At 37.5% G+C, this 22,677-nt stretch overlaps 3 protein-coding genes across 7 annotated transcripts in view; 2 read left to right on the forward strand and 1 right to left on the reverse strand.

The window, feature by feature from the left end:
- Positions 1 to 22,677, forward strand: part of LOC129727325 (flotillin-2) — a 380,442-nt gene that overhangs the window by 327,425 nt on the left and 30,340 nt on the right. The window lies entirely within an intron of this gene.
- Positions 4,653 to 7,195, forward strand: LOC129727314 (glucose dehydrogenase [FAD, quinone]-like). Its single transcript, XM_055685026.1, has 2 exons — positions 4,653 to 6,395; positions 6,454 to 7,195. The coding sequence occupies exons 1-2, from the start codon at positions 4,881 to 4,883 to the stop codon at positions 6,874 to 6,876; spliced, it is 1,938 nt and encodes a 645-aa protein (XP_055541001.1). The 5' UTR covers positions 4,653 to 4,880; the 3' UTR covers positions 6,877 to 7,195.
- Positions 6,236 to 21,541, reverse strand: LOC129727317 (glucose dehydrogenase [FAD, quinone]). The gene is made up of 5 exons (XM_055685040.1): positions 21,275 to 21,541; positions 20,419 to 21,208; positions 9,099 to 9,536; positions 8,862 to 9,032; positions 6,236 to 8,796 (listed from the first exon to the last, which is right to left on the reverse strand). Exons 3-5 carry the CDS (start codon positions 9,298 to 9,300, stop codon positions 7,295 to 7,297), a joined length of 1,875 nt encoding a protein of 624 aa, XP_055541015.1. The 5' UTR covers positions 9,301 to 9,536; positions 20,419 to 21,208; positions 21,275 to 21,541; the 3' UTR covers positions 6,236 to 7,294.

A 22,677-nucleotide genomic window follows, 5' to 3' on the forward strand; every position in this document is an offset into this window, starting at 1 on the left:
ATCGCTGATGACGTTGGGGACGAAGAGAGGGCATTGTAGCTAAAGCAGTGTCAAGATAGCAGGGCAATCATAGCAACTTTATGAACTGTCCTAGCTACGCTCTTCAAGGGGTCTTATTCTAACCAGCAGGCAAAGGCTTGCGTAAGACGGCAGACGATCAGGGTTCCTCCATGACAATCTGCGACAAATTTTCCAGATAAAGAGCTTTTGAATGCGCTCGATTCGCCGTATCCAGAAATCGTAGTACGGGTCCCAAACAACACAGGCAGTTTCTAAAATACTGTACCAGAGAGCAGAGGAGTATGCGCGAAGTACCAAGATCATGAAACTCCTATCCAATCCTAAATAATAACCCTAGTTTACGATTTACTTTGTTGATAATCGTAGAATAATGCTGCTTAAATGATGGTTTAGTGTCCAGCAGAACATCCAAATCAGTGACAACGTTGCTACGATGTAAAGAAGAGCCAGCAATACGATAGTCAAACAACAACGGCTGTTTTTTGCGCTCGAAGCCGATCACGGTACATTTGGAAAAACTTGAAATCATGTAGTTGCGTAGGCACCAGTCGTTGAACTAGTCGAGTAACGTTTGAAATCTACAGCAATCATCATGGTTCTCAATAACTTGAAAAATTATTTCATCTGCGTACAATAATCGTGTGCCAGGTTGTAAAATTTTAGTAACCGCATCAATGTACACAAAAAAAGCAGTGGCTCAAGAATACTGCCCTGAGGAACGCCAGGATTTTTGCTGAGCCAGTCGGATTGCGACGTTCCCAACTTAACAGCGATCTGTCGGTTGCGTAGATAAGAACTGAGCATTTTTTTCAATCCAGTTGAAACTTCGAGCGCGTCGCGTTTGGCACAAAGTGATCCATGATTAACACGATCGAAAGCAGCTTTTAAGTTCGTGTAGACAGCATCAATCTGAAGACCACGAAACGGATTGACCAAGGTGAACCATGATTCAAAACTTCACGATTTCATGTGTAACGCACCTCAACCTCACTTTTCTCAATGTCGAATGAGGAGTCTAGTTTCCCATAGGTTTCTAAGGCATGTATCGAAAAGTAGTCTTGAACATTTAACACGATATTACACATAAACAGGTGATTTTTTTTTGTCGTATAATCAGAGCACCCTTTGTTTACATATCAAAAATCCAAATTCAAGTCATTTAGTGGCGGTCTGAAAGTTGTTTTCGAAATGTCGCGGATTGATTTGGAAACTAATAAAAAATCTGCACAATTGGTGCACCCAAAAGGGTGCTACGTACATTAAAAGTTTGTTCAGAAAGTGTTAAACGAATCGGCGCAAAGCTCGGTGTTCTTTCGAAGATTTCAGCAGCAGTGGACGAAAACTTGGACCAGCTAATCCCGAAATGGACCGAAAATTTGTAAATTATATTCAGAAGAACATGTCTGCGCCTATTCGTGATTTGGCCAAGAAGCCCAAACCTGTGTTGGTATGATTCAGTAGATTAAACAGAGATATGATCCAAAGACCTATAAAAAGCAAAAAGTGGCCAAAAACACCGGAGCAGCACGATCGCGCTAAAACACCAGGTCTTAAACTATATGAGCGTGTTTTGAACAATACCAAAGAGTGCATTTTTATGGATGACGAAACATACGTCATAGAAGATTCCAGAACGCTACGAAATCGATTGGAGAAAGTGTAACATTTGCGGATACGACTGTCGCTATGGAAAAATTCGGCCAAAAAGTGCTCATTTGACAAACCACGCACGTGTGGCATACGATCATTTTTTTTTCACAAAAGGGACCATAAATGCTCAAATTTATGTAGAAGAATGCTTGAGGAAGAGATTACTTTCACTTAATAGCAAGCACGAGGTTCTTCCTTTATTCTGGCCGGATTTGGCATCCAAATCTACTCTACAATGGTTTTCGGAAAACAACATCATGTTCGTCGAAAAAAACCTCAACCCACCTAACTGTCCCCAGCTGTGGCCTATTGGACGTCACTGGGCAGTTGTCAAGGCAAAGTTCAAGAAGGAAGGTACAGTTCCTAAAAATATGTCATAATTCAGAGCTGTGCATCGTCCAAACAAAGACTACTGTGCAGAATTTTATGAGTGGATTTAGGTTCGGTCATTTTTTTAGAAATCAACAATAAGCTTGATTTTTTCATTTCATTGCTATGCAAAATTAATATTCTTAAATAAAATTCACTTGAGTAAAAACTTTCTGTTCTCAGTTTTAATTTGTTGTTTGAATGTTTCAGACTACTTTTCGATACACTCCTTATTAAAATGTGAAAACCACGAAACTCTATTACAGTTGAATCGCTTTATAGCGACATCGCAAGGGACCGTCGTTATAGAGAAATGTCGTAATAAAACGAATAATTTTTATGAATATAGAGCAAAAGGGATCATTGAGAATGTCGCTATAGAGAGATTTGTCGCTATATAAATTGTCGTAATAGAGGGATTTGACTGTATCTCAGAAATTTCGTAACCGATTTGAAACACATTAGTGTCAAAAGAACGGGCTGATCCTCAATACCTTAAAAGTAAAGCCAAACCTTGGTGCAAATTCCCGATTCGGAACTTGATCTTCTGCTTATTATAGGGTATTTCACATCAAATTGTACACAGACAGTTTCGTAGTTGCTCCTCTGTGATCGTTCTGAGCTAGTGAAGTTGCACAAGGAACCACGTATATGCTACTTGAGATTAGTTTGCCAATGTACAACAATTTAGTAGTACCGCTGTGGATCGAAAACGGCGCCGGCCACGTCCTTACGATCGTTAGGGTGAGGAAGGATGTTGTAAGTAAGGAGATTTGACAGTCGTTGTTGTTGAAAACCGAGCTTACCTCTGCATCTCCACGACTGTGACGGAAAGGAAGGGTTATGTCACCGTGGTATGTGACAGAGTCGAACAATGTTGCGCGCGAAGTTGACTCATTGCGAAGATGAACGATGAGCATACGCTGGCCTATACGAATACGCTGGGAACGCGCGCTAATACTATTCCCCACCAGAAGCATCAAAATGTTAAAATATGTGTTTTTTATTATTCCTAAGTAGCCTCGAAAATGCAACTGCACAGACGAATTTTGAAAGGTATACGCGGTATTATAAAAGCAACGGGAGCGATCTTCGGTCAAACGGTCAGACCGAGTTTATCTCTGAGTCGCCGCAACTGCGGTAGAAAGGAAGGTTTGTGTTTTTATATCACCGTGGTAATTGACGGAATCGAACAGTGTTGCGCGCGAATGACGCTTATTTCGAAAACGAACGAACGTTCAGTATTTTTTTTGAAAAACACCACGATCCACTGCTTACAACGCGCGCGAAAAAGCATCCACAGCTCGTAGTGTCCAGCTGTTTGTCTATTGCCAAAACCCGAGAACGTCGGCTGACGCGGTTCTTTGAAAGTATACATCGCGATTTCCGCCACAACCGTACGCCCACACCTTACGCTTAACTCCTCCATTCTCCACTCCACTTTTTCTTCACGCCCTCCTGAGAATTGACCTCCTTGGGATGCTTTCGTAGTACCTGTTTCATAATATCCTAGTATTTTTCGATAGGCCTTAGCTCCGGTGTGTTTGGGGTGTTCATGTTCTTAGGTACGAAAGTGATCCCGATGGCTTCGTACCACTGTAGTACATAATTTAAATAGTGATACGAAACTAGATCCGGCCAGAAGATCGTAGATCCCTCGTGCTGCTTCAACAGAGAAAGCAGACGCTTCTGTAAACAATCCTCAAGGTAGTTTTTCTCGTTTACAGTCCTGTAGGCGCAATCCTTTTGCCACATGAGCAAAGTGATTCAAATTATGTTTTTTTTTGTTCACACAACATTTATTTGACACGGCGCAATACAATAAATTATGTTTGTTTGAAAGCCAATGTTGATTAAATGAAGAAACTGCATTTGGGCAATCAAATTGGTAAATCTCTTGTTAACTGAAAATTAATACTTCTTATGGGCCCTTCGTTTTTCTTTTCAAATCTTTTGCAAACATCGAAGTTTGTACTCGCCATTTTGAATTTGGCCGCTATATTCGATTTCTTAGGATAAATCGAACAAGTGCCTACCTTGAAAATTCTTGCACCATTAAAAAGCTTATGCTGTTTTACATAAAATATGTTGAAATCAAAGATGTATGTCGCCTAAAACAAGAGTATGCAGATATGCAAAACAATACCCCTTTTCACTCCCTTTCCAATGGTGGTTTAAGATGGTTTTGAGGTTTCGAAGAAATGATAATTTTTGGTGACCAACATATGAGCAAATTGTTTATAAATTCTTCAAGGTCGGGAGAAAAACAGCTTCTTGTGTTGTGAGATAAAGATGGCTGTGAATGCTTATGGAACATAAATTCAGTGCATACCAGCTTAAAAAATGATAGTTATTCATAATCATAACCAGTACACACATTTTGTTATAAGTCGACTTCATCCATTAAGACATATTGACACACCTAGCATAGATACTACACGTTATCAACTACTCTACCACAGCTACTAAAGGGACCCGAAAATATTTGAGGGTAGTAAATTAAAGCTACTCTTATATTACAAGTACATTAGGAAACAATGGTTTATTGAGTTTGCGTATAGCGTGTAATGTTTATAATTTGATTTAACGCTTCCGTTTATTTTTTACTGAAAACATATTGAAATGCAATTTTAAAACGCCGAAGAGTACTACACAGCAAATAATTAAAACCATTTTCGAGTGTAAGAATACCAATCAACGATCTTCAGCAGTCAGCCGTTATGTGTGATTGCCTGCGACAGCAAAAATGATCGTAACCCACGATACATTACAAGGCGACATGCGTTCAGTTTCGATCGGACTAGCGTAAAGAGCGGAAAGAGTGCAAACACGTAGTGAAAATGGGACCGGTAGATGCACATGGTGCACTTTTGCGCATAATATATACTCGCCCGGGAAGCATTGTCATGCTCTTGCTGTTAGATGCGATAATTTGGCTGCAGCGAACTGATATTGTAGATTACCAAAATCGAGTTCAAGACATTCCACCACAGTTTATATACGATGTGTACGATTTTGTAGTAGTTGGAGCAGGAAGTGCTGGGGCAGCAGTAGCAGCAAGGCTTTCGGAAGTCTGCAGCTGGAACGTACTCTTGCTTGAAGCAGGTCAAGATGAAACCTACCTCACAGATTTGCCATATTTGTATCCTACGTTGCAAAGATCGAATTTAGACTGGAAGTTTAGGACGGAACCGAACCCCAATTTTTGTCAAGGAATGGAGAACAATCAATGTGCTTGGCCTAGGGGGAAAGTTCTAGGTGGGTCTTCAGTGTTAAATGCCATGATGTATATTCGTGGTAATCCCGCGGACTACGATGAGTGGGAAAGTTTCGGAAATATTGGTTGGAGTTGGAAAGATGTTTTACCCTATTTTGTAAAGATGGAAAATGTACGCGATCCGAAAATTGCAAATCAACCATATCATGGAACTACCGGACCTCAGACTGTAGAGTTGTTTAGAAATCGTTCTGTTTTGATGCAATATTTTTTCGAAGCTGCTAAACAGATGAATCAAACCATTGCTGATGAGATGAACGGTCCCTCCCAGAATGTGTTTGGACCTCTACATGGATCGATTAGAGATGGTTTACGGTGCAGCACTGCTAAAGCATATTTACGACCGGTATGGAGGAGAAAAAATTTTCATGTGTCAATGCATTCTATGGTCGAAAAAATATTAATCGACCCAAAGGACAAACGAGCATATGGGGTTCTGTTCAGAAAACAAAACGTACTACATTACGTATTAGCATTGAAGGAGGTTATTTTATCAGCTGGGTCGCTCAACACTCCTCAACTGCTGATGATCTCCGGTGTTGGGGCAAAAGCGGAGTTAGAAGCTCACGACATTGAAGTTATCCACGATTCGCCGGGAGTTGGAAAAAATCTTCAGGATCACGTTGCAACTGGTGGCATAACATTTTTGATTAGCAATCCAAATAATACAGGGCCACTGTCGATATCATTGATTCAGTCCGTTTCAGGACCGGCCATACGTGATTTTATTTTCAACAATAGTGGAATATTCATGAATATGCCATCTTGTCAAGTGATGGGGTTCATAAACACAAAATACGAACCGGTCGGTAGCACCCGTCCTGACATTCAAATTTTCATGTCTGCCCAGTCAGAGCTTGCGGACGGGGGAACCTGGGCAGCCTACGGAGCAGCACTTTCCCATAAGTATTATGCAACGAACTTCGAGCGGTGGGTTTTTCACGATTCGTTTCTCATCATGCCGCTTCTGATGAGACCACAGAGCCGTGGACATCTAGAGTTAAGAAGCAAAAATCCATACGATAAGATTAAGATTTATCCAAATTACTTTGCAGTACGTCGTGATATAGATATTCTGGTAAATATGATAATTGTTTGTGGTTTATAAACATAATTTAAACAATGTAGATTTTTAGATTGAAGGTCTTAAATATTGTCTTCGGTTGGCGCATACTCCTGCGTTGCAAGCGTTGAATGCTACCCTAATATATAAAACGGAATCACACGCAACATGCAGCGGCAGAACGGGCGATGATTTCTACGAATGTCTCGTGCGTCATTTTTCTCAAACCATTTATCACCCCGTCGGAACAACCATGATGGGCCCCAAAAGCGATCCGATGGCTGTGGTTGACGATCAGCTTAGAGTGCATGGGATTGGTGGATTACGAGTAGTTGACGCCGGAATTATGCCCACAATTGTTACCGGGAACACAAATGCAGCGGTAATAATGATCGGAGAAAAAGGGGCAGATTTAATCAAAGCTGCTCATTTGCCAGACCTGTTGAAGCAACCGAATTTAGCACCGTGTAGCACGTATAATTTTAAATACAACTGACAAGTTAAAGTATAACTTTGGTACAAAGTTTATTTACATTAAAAATCCAATTTCTTTTTTCGAGCGTTTTTAAACAAACTTTATCCTTTAAAACTTTTGGTGCTTGTAGACTCCTTAATTTTGAATGGATGCTGTGAATAAACGTACTAATTCTAACAAATTGTTATTCGATATCTCAGCCATTGTAACGCTCTACTTATAAGATAGGGGTAATTAATAACTGAACGATTTATTTCACCTGTGTTCAATCCGTAAATCACAATTATATCTTTATTTCATGCACACTTTATGCAATAATTTTTATCGCTTATAGATAATTCATGACACATTTTAACTGCACTCGTCAAGTTTAAAAAGATAATAAATAAATATTTTCTACCTCCACAGTATTTACAGGTATAACATTTTCGCTTAGCACTTATTTAACAACACTTCTCTTGATCCAGAAATCCTTTATAAGGTCTGCTCCTTTTTCGGCTACCATAATAACCGGCGCATTGGTGTTGGCACTAACTATATTTGGCATGATGCTCGCGTCGATAACTCGGAGCCCTCGTACGCCGTACACACGCAGCTGTGGATCCACAACCGCTGTTTTATCCCAGTATGGCCCCATCTTACAGGTGCCTACAGGATGATAAATAGTACTCGTATAGTGACGTATCATGCACTCCCAGTAGAGATCGGTGAACATCTTTATGTGTGAACAACCGGGAAATTTGTAGGCGCTAAGTGTTGATTGATACTTTTGCATTGTCTGTGTTCTGGACACAGCGTACGCTATTTTCGCACCTTCTATAAGAGTTTTCATGTCGAGTTCGTCATCGAAATAATTTGGATAGATATATGGATAATCCAATGGGTTCCCGCTACGGAGTTTGATCTGACCCGCGCTTTTGGGACGAAGCAACATCGGTATGATACTCCAAGAATCCATATTGTTGATAGGTGCGTAAACTGCGTTATAGAAAGTGTCAGTCAAACCATGAGCTTTGCGCAACTGATTTCCTCCATCGGAATTTGTTGATCCCGAAACAAAATGAAACTCAATGTCCGGAAAATCATCTGACGCATTCACGTACTTTGTATTAACAAACGCCAATCCTTCAACACCTCCCAGGATGGTGAGCGGTCCTTGTCCCAAGACTGCGTACTGTAATACAGTTGACATCGAATGGAATCTATTTTCTACAATTGAAACTGGCTGGTTAACCATAAATGTAAGACCACCCAATGCTACGTGATCTTGCAGATTTTCGCCAACAGATAAATCGTTAATCAGCGGTATTCTATGTTTTGCTAGCTCACTTTTCGGTCCTACACCTGAGAGCATTAGAATTTGTGGAGAATTGATCGCTCCCGCGGAAAGTATAACTTCTTTCGTCGCTCTGACATGATGAATCTTTCTATCTCTGATAAACTCGACTCCGAAAGCTACTTTTGTTACTGGATCAATCATAATACGAGTTACATGTGAATACATGGCTACATGCAAGTTAGGTCGCAGTCGCGCCGGTCTCAAAAATGCTTTTCCAGTACTGCATCTTCCACCTCTTCGTATCGTTCCTTGGGCTATCATAAATCCGGCTGCTTTGGCACCATTCAAATCTCTGTTATCGTATCCCATTTCAACACCTGCTTCCACAAAAGCAGCTGCTAACGGTGTGTGATAAGGTGCTTCGCCGACGGTCAAATATCCTCCTGTTGAGTGGTATGGAGTATTGGCCAGGTATGGATTGGTATTATCCTCTGATTTCTTAAAATAATACAAAGCATCCTTATAACTCCAACCAGTATTGCCTAATGCTTCCCAATTTTCGTAATCCTTTTTGTTGCCTCTCAGATAAAGCATGTAGTTCAAAACGCTCGAGCCACCCAACACTTTTCCACGAGGCCAATTACAACGTCCTCCGATCATAGCTTAAATATTTAAAAAAAAAAAAAATAGTAACATTATATAACAAGTATACATTAAATTTTCTTACCTAAACAGTATTTTCCTGACGGCTCTGTTTTATATTTCCAATCTAATTTGCTAAGCTGCAAATATCCAGCCATCAGCGGCACTTCAGAAATCTCAGTCTCATCTCCACCGGCTTCTAACACTAAAACATTCCAATTTTCAACTTCTGTAAGCCGGTTCGCTAGTACCGCTCCTGCAATCGAATACGAAACATTAAAGCTACAAACAACAATCAAACTACGAAAACATCGTAAAATACCAGCTGAACCGGCGCCTATTATAATGAAATCATATTTATCCAACATCGCATCCGTAGGCACGTCTATCACCCTCGCCTCTGGGTCCATAAATTCTTCATACTGAAAGTAGGCAATAGCAGCCACTAGCATAGGCACAAACCATCCTACGCTTGTAGCCGCCGTTGCTACTGACCCGAAGGCGGCTCCTACCAGTTCACTCATGCTGAAGTTTGTAGGACGTTATCAAATCTACACATGAAACAACTACAGCTTCGGGTGGAGTGTGAATGGGTGAAATGCTTCAGTCGGAAAGCTTATCGTCCTCTCACTGTATGTGGGTGTTTCGTTGGTATTGGTTTCGATCGTGAACGAGCCGCTCCCTACAGTGCATCATGTAGAAGGAGAAAGAGAACTTCGCTGTCCGTCGTTGATGCAGCTGAACGCACGTGTTGACCGGTCTAGTGAGATAGGGAAACAACAACATTGGCAGTCAATAATATGAAGTTATCATTTCGGGGAAGGCGAAGCTAAATAGCTTTTTAAATAAACATAAGCTGGTACAATATTGTCTCGGATATAAATATAAATGGAGAAAGTTACTGCTTCATTATAAAATAATTCAACAAACAATTGATAACAAGATACAATTTCTAAATGCTAGCAGGTATGCACATGAAACACCTTTACCGGAAACTATTTCAAATCAAATACACAGTTTAACTTGTCTATTAAAAGTTTCAAAGATCATTTATCTTTAATCAATAAACCAACACAAGATTAATTTTTGATACCGTAAACTGGGGTGACTTTGATCACTGTACCTCTTTTTTGAAAATGTGGTAAATAAGCGCTCGTAGTGCTTGGGATTTGTCGTAATGCTCACTGATTGTGTGGATATATGTTAGAATTGCTACTACCCGTGCATTTCCTGCTATTTAAAGAGTGTTTTTCATGCTAAAATATTAATTGAAAATAAAGTGTATTTTTGGCGATTTTTGTTGCATACAAACAATCGGTTCAAGCAGATTCAAAACAACAAGTTGCGATACGTAAAGTTTATTTATTTTGTTCCCAGATTAGTTCTTAAGATGAACAAATATTATAACAATACATTTTATTGTTATTTTTGCAAGTTTTTCCTCGGAGGCAATGTTGAGTCCCAATATTCTCCACAGCGTATTACATATTTCTTCTTAACAAAAACCCAAGACGTGAAGTAGCATGCAAATTTGGACAATTTCATAAGTCATATTCCTCGTGGACTAGTTTTTGATGATTTTAGACCACCTTCTCTCTCAGTGAATAATCATTCATATATATTCTAAAAAATTTGTATGAATCTTGGACATTCGCCATTATAAACGGTTCACGTAGAATATGAATGGCCCCAAATTGCTTCCCACATTTATAAACTCGCTTAAGTCGTTTTAGGCTGTTTAATTTAGTGAAAGTAGCACAGTGTTACTTCAAATTCATCGAAATAATAAGGTGATCAAAGTCACCCCGGAATGATGATTGGTGTAAAAATTTTAAAGCATATTTAAAAACAGCAAAATTGTTGCTAAGCTTTTGAAGTAGTGACTGAATCTTTTTCAATGCAAGCCAGTACTTATTTTAAAAATATCAAACAATATTGTTTTCAGTATATTCTGAAAATATTTGCGATACAATCAAAAAAGTGATCAAAGTCACCCCAGCTTACGGTACATTTTTTTTTTCAAGTAGTACCGAATATTATGCAGCCCTCTATCGGTTGATAAAACCTTGGTGGTGTTTTACCTGGCTGACGAGGAGTCTATATCTCATCATATATTGAACTGAAGTTAACCAATCTTTCGCTTTAAAAAATATAGAATATCCTACAGCATTATTTGCTCTATTCTATATTACATAACTAAATATACGAATCAAGATAACTAAAATCTACATTCTAAACTGGAATTAATAGGAATTGATGTTTCAAACTCATGCAAGTTATTCGCGTTTCTGGATAAAACATTTAGTAGCATTTAGTAATTACTTAACCAAATGCGTTCTCTGGTAATGTTTGGATGTAATACGTGAAGTCTGTAACCATTTGAGCATATAATGTTTAATCAAAACATTTTTTTAGGAAAAATTTAAAATTAAAAAGAATAATGTTTATATTCCCTCCCAGCTGGTCTCGAGGTACGATGCTGGCCTAACAAGCCAGTCGTCGTAGGTTCGAGTCTGTTAATATCAGTAGGATCGTAGCGCTAGCCCCGCAATTGTCCTGTCAACCTAACAATTGGCTGCGAAGTCTGTGTATAATAAACTAGAAAGTCGAGTTCCGAATCAAAATGTAGCACCAAGGCTTTGCATTGCTCTTAATGTTTATATTCTACATATGTTTTATTAGAATAAAAAACAGCATGTTTTATACTCATCTTAGTACAAGGGATATATTGAACTCGATTAAACATCTTAAATGTACCTCAGGTTGTTAGAAACAACACATGAACATAATTTTCCTGCAAAAACTTTTGCTTATGTTACCCGATCATAAATTAGATAAACGAATATTTTATTACACTGGTCAACAATAACGAAGAAATGCTGTCCCCAAGCTCAAAATAATTGGCCTAGAAAGATTGAAACTTTTTAACCATACCAAAATTCACAGGAATGGTTAAGATAATCTTTCATAATCTTTCATTATTTTTAGTTTGAGCTTCAGCCACACCTGTGTTGACCAGCGTTATTCATCAACGGAGAAATTCTTTAAAAAAGTCCTGATTTTATTATTTCTGCTTATTGTCATTCTTGGTTTGGTTGAAACTTTGCATAGATGTTCCTATGGGCTTTTTTCAGTGGTCCCCGTGGCTCTGTGGTTAGCGATGTCGGTCAGCTAGCTCTCCCACACGGTTGTGATATCGGGTTCGATTCCCGATCGAGTCGAGGATCTTTTCGAGCTGGAAATTTTCTCGACTCAGCACTGGGGCACGGTGTATCGTTGTACTTATCCTACACATACAAAATGTGCCAAAAACAATATCGATAACGAATTCTCTCAACTAATCTAGTTGATCGAGACCGCTATTAGCCCCAAGGCTAAGCGTGCGATATTGTTTTTGTCCTATGGGCTAAAGATATCATAAAAATTGAAATAATTTGAAATCAGTTATCTCAATGATCTCATTTTTGAAAGACTTAGTTTTTTTTTATGAAAACTATAGAAGGTTAGCTGAACAATGATGGTTATCCGGTGATGGTGAAATGAGAACAAAAAATTAAAATGTCCAAAATCTATTTTTTTTTATCTGAGCCACACAACAGGTTATTAGTTTTATGTGATGCCTTCACTAAAGTTGGACACAGTATTTTTGTCGTTCCTGGAAAAATGTACACGCAAAAGTTCAAGCCATGTGTCCTCTCAAAACGCATAATGATTACTCTGACTACGCACAAAAAATGTGTGAAATGTAGGGTAAGGAACGGCTTAAGTTGTGGCACTCATTTTTTCAGTTGAAGAAAACGGGTCTCAAACTCGTAGAACGTAGAAGAACGTAGAGAAATTGAACTAATCTAATGTCTTTTTAATTTTTAATTATTCAATGATGTTTCCAATGAATCGGCTCCATGAAAGTTTCCATTGATCCATTGATTGCTGGCTGCACTGCTGTAACGATACTAGCCTGCTAAACACCAGTTAATACTTATGTCGTTTTCGTTTTCGCGGTATAGCTACACTCAAACGACACTTTTGACACCGTAAATGTTTTATTTGACTTTCTGGACTACACTTTTTCTGTCTCTGACTACCCTTTTCTGTCCCAGACTACACCAGAAAAAGCAGAGTGTACTGTAGGAAGTTACCAGCACATTTTATACATATTTACCCTAATAAGATTAGTGGTTTGCAGCAACCTAATACATTTAAAACATGCTAGAGCATCAAATGTGTCATAATAAACACGTATTCGTACACGCAAAATTTTTCCTTATTACTTTAAAAGCAATAGTGTAAAATTGCCCTTTAAGTAACAAATCTGTTACTCAAAAAAGCAATAGAGTTCTATACACAACATGCTGTCATATATTTTGCAAATGTTACGGGAGTACGACTATCTAATAATGGTCGTTTCAACCGCATGCAAAACTTTGTTACTGCCCTAAAACGCTCCCTTTCCATCTTCAGTCAAGAAACAACACACACCGTCGCATGTATTGCACATGTTACATGTTCTTCTATCTCCAATTCATCCGGTGTGTGTGTTCGCTGCACGCATACGGAGTAGAGAAAAAATATGACAAGAGCCGTCAAGCAGAATTTTTCCCGTCATACAGTATGCAAGCGCTGACGATTTCAGACTTCAAATGCGTCTTGAAATCACTTCACGATCTGTAAACTGCGTTGAAGAATAACACAAACATTCACATTCATCGCTTCATGGAAACTCATTAGGGCCCGTTTGAATATACAAAACACGTGCCCGTCTAGAACAACATTCGCAACTCCGGCAACTCTGATCATACAGTATTACATATTGTATTTCCATTTCGAGTAAATACTGGGGAACGAAACAGTAGTGTTCTTTTTAGACATTTGAAATTGATGGGTGAGATTTTAATTATGTTTCAATAAAGGGGACAGAAATGAACCTGATCGTTGCATCCATACAAATGCAGCGAGTGAAGTCTCGATACACATGCATTGCGGTTTTAGGTTGTATGTTCTCCTGCAGAAACACATACAAGCGTGTCATATATTTTGTTACTTTTTGGTTACTACCTTTTTCGACCATTTTTGATTCGAATGAAACTTTGCACGTGTATTTGGTAAACTGAGTATTTTTCATAGATGGAGAAACTTGGAGACTCGAGAGTACTGGATGGAGGAATGTAGAACAATTTTTTGCTTAAAAGTTAAGTATAGGAGATTTTTTTAATTTCAACATTTTTGAGAATGATCCGACCAATGATCCAATGATACAATATCTAATTCTAATTTTCTCAAATAAAATTTGAAATAACTTGAAAATTAGTTCATTCACGAAGTTGAATGTTATAAACTTTTTAATCCAAAATTACTATTTCAAATGTTTAAAATCATTGGAATACAAATATTTTGGAAAGTTTTCAATTTAGATATTTTTTTTTTTAAATTTAACCTTCAATATAAAATTGTTCTTCATTTCTCCATCCTGGACTTTTTATCAAATGTTGTGATATAACATCAAATTTCCTTCAAAAAAATGAGTGTGTATGAGACACGACCGCAAGATTCACGTAGAATTACGACAGTCTGTCGTATGTTAATGTATTTCTTGCAATAGGTTAGAGAGGTTAGGTTAGGGAAGAATGCTAAGATTACGATAGATTATTTTGTATCAATATATTACACTATCTATCTCGTATTACTATCAATAATACACTAATATGGCCCTAAAGAGAATCTGGGGTCTCTGTATATCAACCCGGTGCTGGACACACACTCATATTCGGCTATTTTGAGCTGTTTTTTAGAAACCGGCAGCCACCATCTTAGATTTCCAAATGGCATCTGAGGTCGATTTCGGGCCTCTGATGATCTCACCGATTACTGAAATACGCGTAATGGATAACATCAGCTCATTTTATGCCGGTTTCCAGCACTTTTAATGCCAATTCGCGCACGAAATTGGAACTATGGATTTCAAAATTTTGCCTGGGGTCGAAGTCAGGTTTCTGGGCGTCATCACGCTTTTGGGAATACTCAAATTAAATGATATTTGATTGCATATTAGGTCATTTTATACCATTTTCCAGAAACCGGAACCATCTAAAATTTCAAAATGGCGTCTGGGATCGGTTTTCGAAACTACCCACATTATGTAGTATTGGGCCTTGTTTTCAGCTCTAATTGGTCAAAATCCGCGTTCAAAATAAGACTCTACATTTTCTCTAGTACAATATTTATTATCAGGAAATCACAAATTTTCGCATTTTGGTGGACGCTTAGATAATTTTCCAATCGATTGCTACAAGAATAAAGAAAATTCGCTGAAAACTGACTGCGTTATTAGCATGGCCAATTTACGTGACGCTCTCGATGTTTTCGGTATTTCGCACCTCCAGAATGTTGCCGTAAGACATAATTCTACGTCAAAAAATTAAAGACAATTCAACTCTTTTTTTGTAAATTAAAATTCAGTGGTCATTTTCATTTGCTTTCAGTAACAAAAATTTTTTCGTGTATAATTTTTTCAAGGCATTCATAATTCTCTACAACTCATCCTCAGACAGTTTTTCTATAGAACCAACAGTTTCTGAGCTACAATGCATTGAATAAATCCCATGCCAAAATGCACACGCCTTTTTAGAACATTACTCTCGTGTCTAATAAATTTCTCCATGAGTGAAAAACAACTCCGCCGAAAATATTACCTATCTACCAATCAAACAAACTGTTCATGTCAGCACGAAATCCGAGTTTCGGAGTTATCTCCTGGGCCGAGTGTCTATTAATGATAATATTTCTAGCGTTCAGGAGGTTCGTTTAATCGGTGTAGTGTTTTCGGCAAAGTTTTAAATAATAGTTTTGTCCTTCAAAAAAAAGTACACGATAAAACAAATCGCAAAAAAATGTTTTTTGAAGAAAATTATTATTGTTTTACTTTTTATTAATTCAAGTTCGAACAAGTACAATGTTTAGGTTACAATATGTAGTTTCTGTGAAAAATCAGATCTTCAAAAAGTAAGTTTAAACGACAAAAATACAATCTAAAACTTCACTCAAAAGAACACATAAATTTAACAAACTATTGTGAATTTTTTCTCATTTTTCCATGATCGGATAACCATCAATGTTTCTCTAACATTTTGTAGATTTCAAAGAGAAATATTGATTTTAAACAATAAGCATGTTCAGGTAGCAACTTTACAATTTCTTAAACTCTTTTTCGTGAAAAATTTTTCACGGTACCGTCTGCCGGGGTGAGATTATGCCAAAAAAGGATATGTTTTTGTTCCTTAGCTTGTAATGCACACATTTAGGCAATGAGTTTGATTCAAATCACGTTAAAGCACACTTAAATGTTTAGTTAACGACTGCCGCATATATGGTTAAGTTGCAATAAACTATAATTTTACTAAAATTTAATTACCTTTGGCCTAATCTCACCCCTTCTATGGGGTGAGATTGTGCCAAAAACAAAAGGTTGAATTTAATACCTGTTAAATAAACAGTAGCGCATCTACGAATAATCCACATGAATAATATGATAAAACAGTAAGTATAGGGACGACCATAAACAACGTAGACTATTAAGGGGCTGTAGGGGATTGACTAGAAACTACGTTTCATATGAATTATAAAAAAAATGTATGATTGGATCAAACCGATATCTGGAGTAACCAGTTATGAGATCGTGGCTTATAGACAGTCTCTTTTTTATGCTGTACCGATCTGGTCAAGTTGCTGTTCAACAAGGAAGGAAACGCTCCAAAGGATTCAGAATAAAATTCTGAAAATGATTTTGAAGCGTCCTCCTTGGTTTGGTACACTCGAATTACATAGACTTACTGGTGTTGAACCAGAAGAAGCTATGTCAAATAAAATTATTAACAATTTTCGACAAAAATCGTTGCAATCCTCAATTGCTACGATAAGCTCTCTTTATAGCCAATAAGTTAGCAATTAAGTTAGTTGTAAGTTTACTTCCTTTTTTCTGACAAGTAGGTTTAAATTCCTACGAATGATAAGTCCTAACTGCGAAAGCAAACAAATCCTAACAATTAAAATTACAAATTTCTAACAGTGTTGAGAAGTCACCATTTGTGATTGGACACACATACTCATTATTTAATAATATTTATCATAAATACTTAAGCTACTAACAAATCCCCCCTATGAAGAAAAAAAAAAAGACAGTCTCTTTACACATAGTGGCGTCTCTAGGTAGCTTAGAAAGGGAAAACGTTAGGACATAAAGCCTGAGAAGACTTTTCGTTTCAATTATTATGAGTCATTGACCACTGTATATTCCATTGGAGATCTCAAAACCGCTGGAAACGTACCCACAACCCTCCTTCCTCGCTTTAAAAGTCATCAGTTTCTATAGAATAGGTGTACAAAACTTTGTTACATCCCATAAGCAATATAAATCATTGTAAATTTCCATCTAACAGTTGAGAACAGTAAGCTTCTTAAGCTTTTAGTCATTATTTTAAATAAAATCATAGTTAGACAACATACCCTATGCTGTGAAGAAAAAAAACATACCCTATGTAAACAATGCAAGTGTTTTGGTGTATACTGATATAATTTTGTCGTGAATGTGAATTCCGCACACTGTACCGTTCATTATAGCTTGGCACAATCTCACCCCAAAAGGGCTCGAAAAGTTTACAGTTTGAAAAAACATTATTTTCTAAGCCAACACGGGTTCAATGCATAATATTTCCTAAACACATTGCAGACGACATGGTTTCTTGGTTTCGATGTGGTTTCTTGATCGGGTTGGTTTTCCTGGGACATTTTTGGATAACGTTATTTGCGCATTTTTTTCACTCGTACTTTAAAACATTTTTAAGTGGAACAGTTCACTGATATTATCTATATTCCGTTTGAAGTTGTGAATAAATATGTCACGTTTCATAAAGAATTGAGTTTGAGGTATTAGGGTTTGAAAATCTCAAGTAATTGAACATACAAACATTTTCCGTTTTGGCTTAATCTCACCCCCGTGGCTTAATCTCACCCCGGCAGACGGTATATATTTTTTCGGAATAACAAAATTTTTTTTTCTACAAGTTTACTGAAGACGCCACACCGATCAAACAAACAAATTACCAGTAACACAAAATGACATCTTTAGGCCATAGAAAAATCTGTGTAAAGTTTCAGCCAGGTCAAAAATGGTCGATTAAAATGTTTGCCCATTTGTTCAAACATCTCAACTACTTGATTGCACTTCTGCAGGTAAAGCTGTTGTATTGAGCATTAAATTCAGACAGGCTAGGCGGTCGATTATAATCGTACGAGAAATGTGTTTAGTTTAAACTGCAATCACGCTCAAACTAAGGCATCCCAAATCGATAATTTATTATATTGGCTCGTAACCGATGAATTTAGTCATTGCTAGAACAATATCAATAATTAACATCAAATATCGTTTTCTATTAATTTTGAAACATAACATACAGTCTCGTAACATAAGTATTCCTCACAATGTGAATTTTTTTCTTCATAAAATATTTTACTAGGAACAGTTGCCAACATGTGTAACTTGTCTTCAAAAGACGAAATGACATATGAAATTTGTACATCCGCCATGCTGTCGTAATATTACGTCTAGAATCAAAACGTAGCTCATACCGCGAAGGCAGTGTGAATCAATAATACATTAATTCAAATCATCTCCAACTGCGAAATTGACATTTTGCAAAACATCCGCCGAAACGTGCCGAAAAATGGAAATTTCATTACATTTAACCTGGTCAAACAGCACCACTAGTACGTGACTTGGTAACCACTGTCGGGTGCGTAAATCTGTCACACTAGGTCAGTGCTTTATGAGCATACAAACCGGTACGGGTATGGGCAGTTGGAAGCGACTTTTCAGGTAAAAAATCGTCGATTGGAGTTCTGATGTATTTTATATTTAGACCACATCTTATACGATGCAATCAGATGATTGCATTTGGAACAGATACTATCAGAAATGTGTAGTGCATAAATTAGGTAGTGATGTAATTCACGACATGAAAAGTAATAGGTTTCGCTGATTCAAAAACCTTCAAAAACCTCGGAGGTTTTTTATTTACTAGACCATACTAAAAGCCGATTGAATGTTTGAGATCCATGCGTTTTTAGGTTATCAATTCATACATTGTTTTACGACCGCATATGTCTGTGATTTCCTGAATGGTTTCATACTCATATAGAAAAATCGCAATCGTAAATGTTGTACATGTGTGATCATTAGTGCTGGGTATCTTTTCCATTTTAATGAAAATTGAAAATTGGAAAATTAAATTATGTATGGTCGAACATTCTTATGCATAATAGTTACTCTCTAATATCGGAGAGTGTTCAGCCAATATTTTGATGATAAATTTAGCTGATGCTCCTCAGGAGAGCAATCTTAGACCATTGCTTCTTTCGTTATTTTTTTTTATCTGCCTCATTTTGTCACTCGGAATCAAACTGATTTATGATCAGTTAATTTCAAATTGTATTTAACCACAGTGTGAAAATTTTTTTTTGGAAAATCTTTGTGTACTCCTAATCTGCCAGATGTCATTTCGTGAGTACTACGCACAAATTGTTTCAAAGGTGTATGGAAATCTGGGATTTATCGTGCGAATTACCACTGAGCTCAGGAACCCATACTGCTTGAGAGCAATGCACTTCGGACTTGTGCGTAATGTGCTGGAATCGTCTGTTGTTGAGTTCGTACGCAGAAATCTGGTTTAACAGAATTGAATCTGCACAATCCCTTCCGTTTTTACCTCTGCGCAATCGGGTAGAGATACCTCCATATGAAGAAAAATACCGTTTGCGTTATTGTATCGCAAATAAACATTAATGCCCTCGCAAGAAACCTAAGAACATAAATGCACTTACACTTGACTCACAGCAGCAAAACAAACTTATAAAGACGATATCTAATTTATTTTATAGTTTTATGTGCATGTGGGCAAATTTTAAATATCCTTTGAAGATTATATGCTACACTCTGTAATTGTGCAAATTTATGCAACATCCAAATTCACACAATTCACACCAGACAAGTCTTTTGCAAAAATTCTGAGAGTTGACATATTTAGCTGACAGTATGCAAAGTTTTAGTCAAGTAAAAAATGACAATTAAAAAAAATATTAAAGTTGCCACATTTTGCTCGAAATTGTTCTGTTCAGATTTGTTACAAAGATTAGGTGTTGAATGATGAATATTGTACTAGAAATGTTATGAGATTTGTTCATATGGTTAAATAAACCAGTAAACGAAAAGAAACAACCTGAGTTTTATAGGTGCATTCATCGGAAGGAATTGGAATGGACAACTATGACAGCATAGAAAGGTTACACATCCGTTTGCAATCGAACTTAACAAAGCATAACAAATAACTTTATTACGATGATGTGCAGGAGTCATACGCTCAGTTACATAAGGAGTTCAACCCATTTCATATAATCTCAGTCGCTGCTCTATGCGTATACTCTTTTCCTACATTCCAACCAATTAGCAGCTAATGAACAAAAAAATATCTTTCTCACTTTCTTTCTCCGTCGAGCAACTTTCGGTTGTGATACAACAACGAAACAAGAAACAGATAATAAGAAATAACATTTTACAACCGGTGCAATGACCTTAACCTACACTTTTACCTCACCTGAGTTTTCGGTCTATTAGCACCCAATGATGAAGATAAACGGAAACACCAGAATTAGGTCCACTCAAAGTTTTACAGCAAACCTTAAGCGTCTAAAACGCACCCACTGGCCTATTTGTGCTTTCTTGTACCTCCTTTTGATCACTTCTAGCTTCACTTTAACCAGATTTTTTCGCGTATTAAGCTTGCGCGATGCCTTAAAAATGGGTCAACACTCTTTCCTTTCAATCGTGACGGTGATATTTTCTTATTGTGCTTGTTTGTCTAGCACTAAATTTTCAGCAACCAATGGTGAATAGTTGTGGTGTTTTATTTTGCACGACACCAAAAAACTGCCTCGAATAATCACAAATCACACACAACGCGCCCGCACTTATTCGTTGTTACTTGTCGGCGGAAAGGTAGGAATGAACTGACTCAGCTTCGTCCGGACGGGAAGCAAACTCAGCCCCCCGTTGAAGATATGTACCGTTGGAGTTTTCTTCAGTTCGCTTTTGATTTCTCCTGCCTCCCTCCTGGTGATGTTTACGTTTGGCTGCTCTATGCTTTCCGGACTCAGGAACACGATCGCGATCGCGGTTTAGCGCTTCGGCTGTCACGATTTCGTATCGGGCGCGTATTTGTTGCGGTAACAGCTATGCGTGCATCATGAATCATTGCACTGATATTGCGCACAGGTAGCGAACTAAAGAACGAAATTTTATTACCGATGCTTTTATATAAAGTATGTAACTAAACCGAAAGTTTTGGGGCGATGTGACGATCCACTGTCTGTCCAGCTGTACCGGAGCTGTGGAAGAAACATGACGCATTGTAGCATGAAAGTATTTCAATTCATAAATTTTTTGTTACTTACATTGAGCTATGTCATAATATTGTGGTGGTTTATTTTATTTATTGAGCCGCAACCCGATTTGAAAATGTCTAGGTTCGATAAGACATGGTGTCAATGTTTTAAATTAATTTCCCAAAAGTGTATATTCATATGAAAATATGTTAAGCGTTATTTCTTTATCTTGTTTTTTCACGTGGTAATATTACAGACTAATTATGTTACTATACGAATTCGAGCTATATATATACACTAGAAAAATTGCATCACGAATCCTCCCTATACCTAAATGATAACATTTAATCCAAAACCTGTTTGCCAAATTACGAACTGTTACGTATGCCACTAGATGCAAATTGCAACAATTACGAACAAGTGCAACAGAACAAGTCAAAAATGGTCGTAATGATAATCTAATTCTACTATTTATGTAAGACAGGTTTTTAAAATTTGGCATACATATGGTAAACATGTGAACAGGTGACACCTGCAATTTAGCCTAAATGTTATATATGAGGTGTCAAACTAATGCCTTTGGTAATGAACTAGACTCCTGATCCCCGTGATTTCTATTTGTTCTTATTTATTGTTCTAATTTATTGTTCAAATCATTTGCAAACTATTTGCAGTAAATAAGTTCTGTGCATTCTCTACAACAAATGATTTTCACATGTAGTGGTACCTTATTGACAATTTGCCGCTAAACTATAACGAGTTCTTTTCCATTTAATCATTGCACCATTTCCGAATTTATATACAGCCGGAGGATATGTTGTGTCATAATGTCGACTAACGTTATCGATCTACGCGCATCGTATTATGTTGCAATTCACTACTTGCGCTCGAACGGTGCACACCTTCAATCGTCGTTTACCTGATCAAGATCACGTACCAGCGTTTCCAATTCAATGGCTCATAATAGTAACAGTATATTCAGAGTAAAAGTACGTATGTTTGATCCATTTCTTGCATATTTTGAACATTTAGCTGAATTGCACTAATTGATGCGCTAATCAAATGAACCAAACACACGCATGGCCTTTCAAAAAACGAATTTGAGTGAGAATAAGGCCACTGCTAATCTGCCGAAACCCCACACATGTTACTGGCAGACCGTTGTAGGTTTTTACCACTTTCTCCAATTCGCTGGCACTGCAGAAAAAAAACATCAGACAATAATTGCTGGCGAAAAACTTGAAATTGCATTGTTCGGTCAGCTGGCTGGAAAGTGGAGTCGCTTGTTTATGTCACCGTTTGTGGCGTGTGGATGCTTTTTTTGCTATGTAGCTTTGATTACTCGCTAGCCACAAATTACCAAGTTCAAGTTTAAATTACGACAAATCGAGGATTTGCTAAATCAGTTTGAAACATGCAATTGCAGTATCTATATAGTAGGTAGTTACAGTGCACTGACTAGGACTGCATAG

Source organism: Wyeomyia smithii, chromosome 3 (genome assembly GCF_029784165.1).
Source record: "Wyeomyia smithii strain HCP4-BCI-WySm-NY-G18 chromosome 3, ASM2978416v1, whole genome shotgun sequence".
In the NCBI taxonomy this organism is placed as follows: Eukaryota; Metazoa; Arthropoda; class Insecta; order Diptera; family Culicidae; genus Wyeomyia; species Wyeomyia smithii.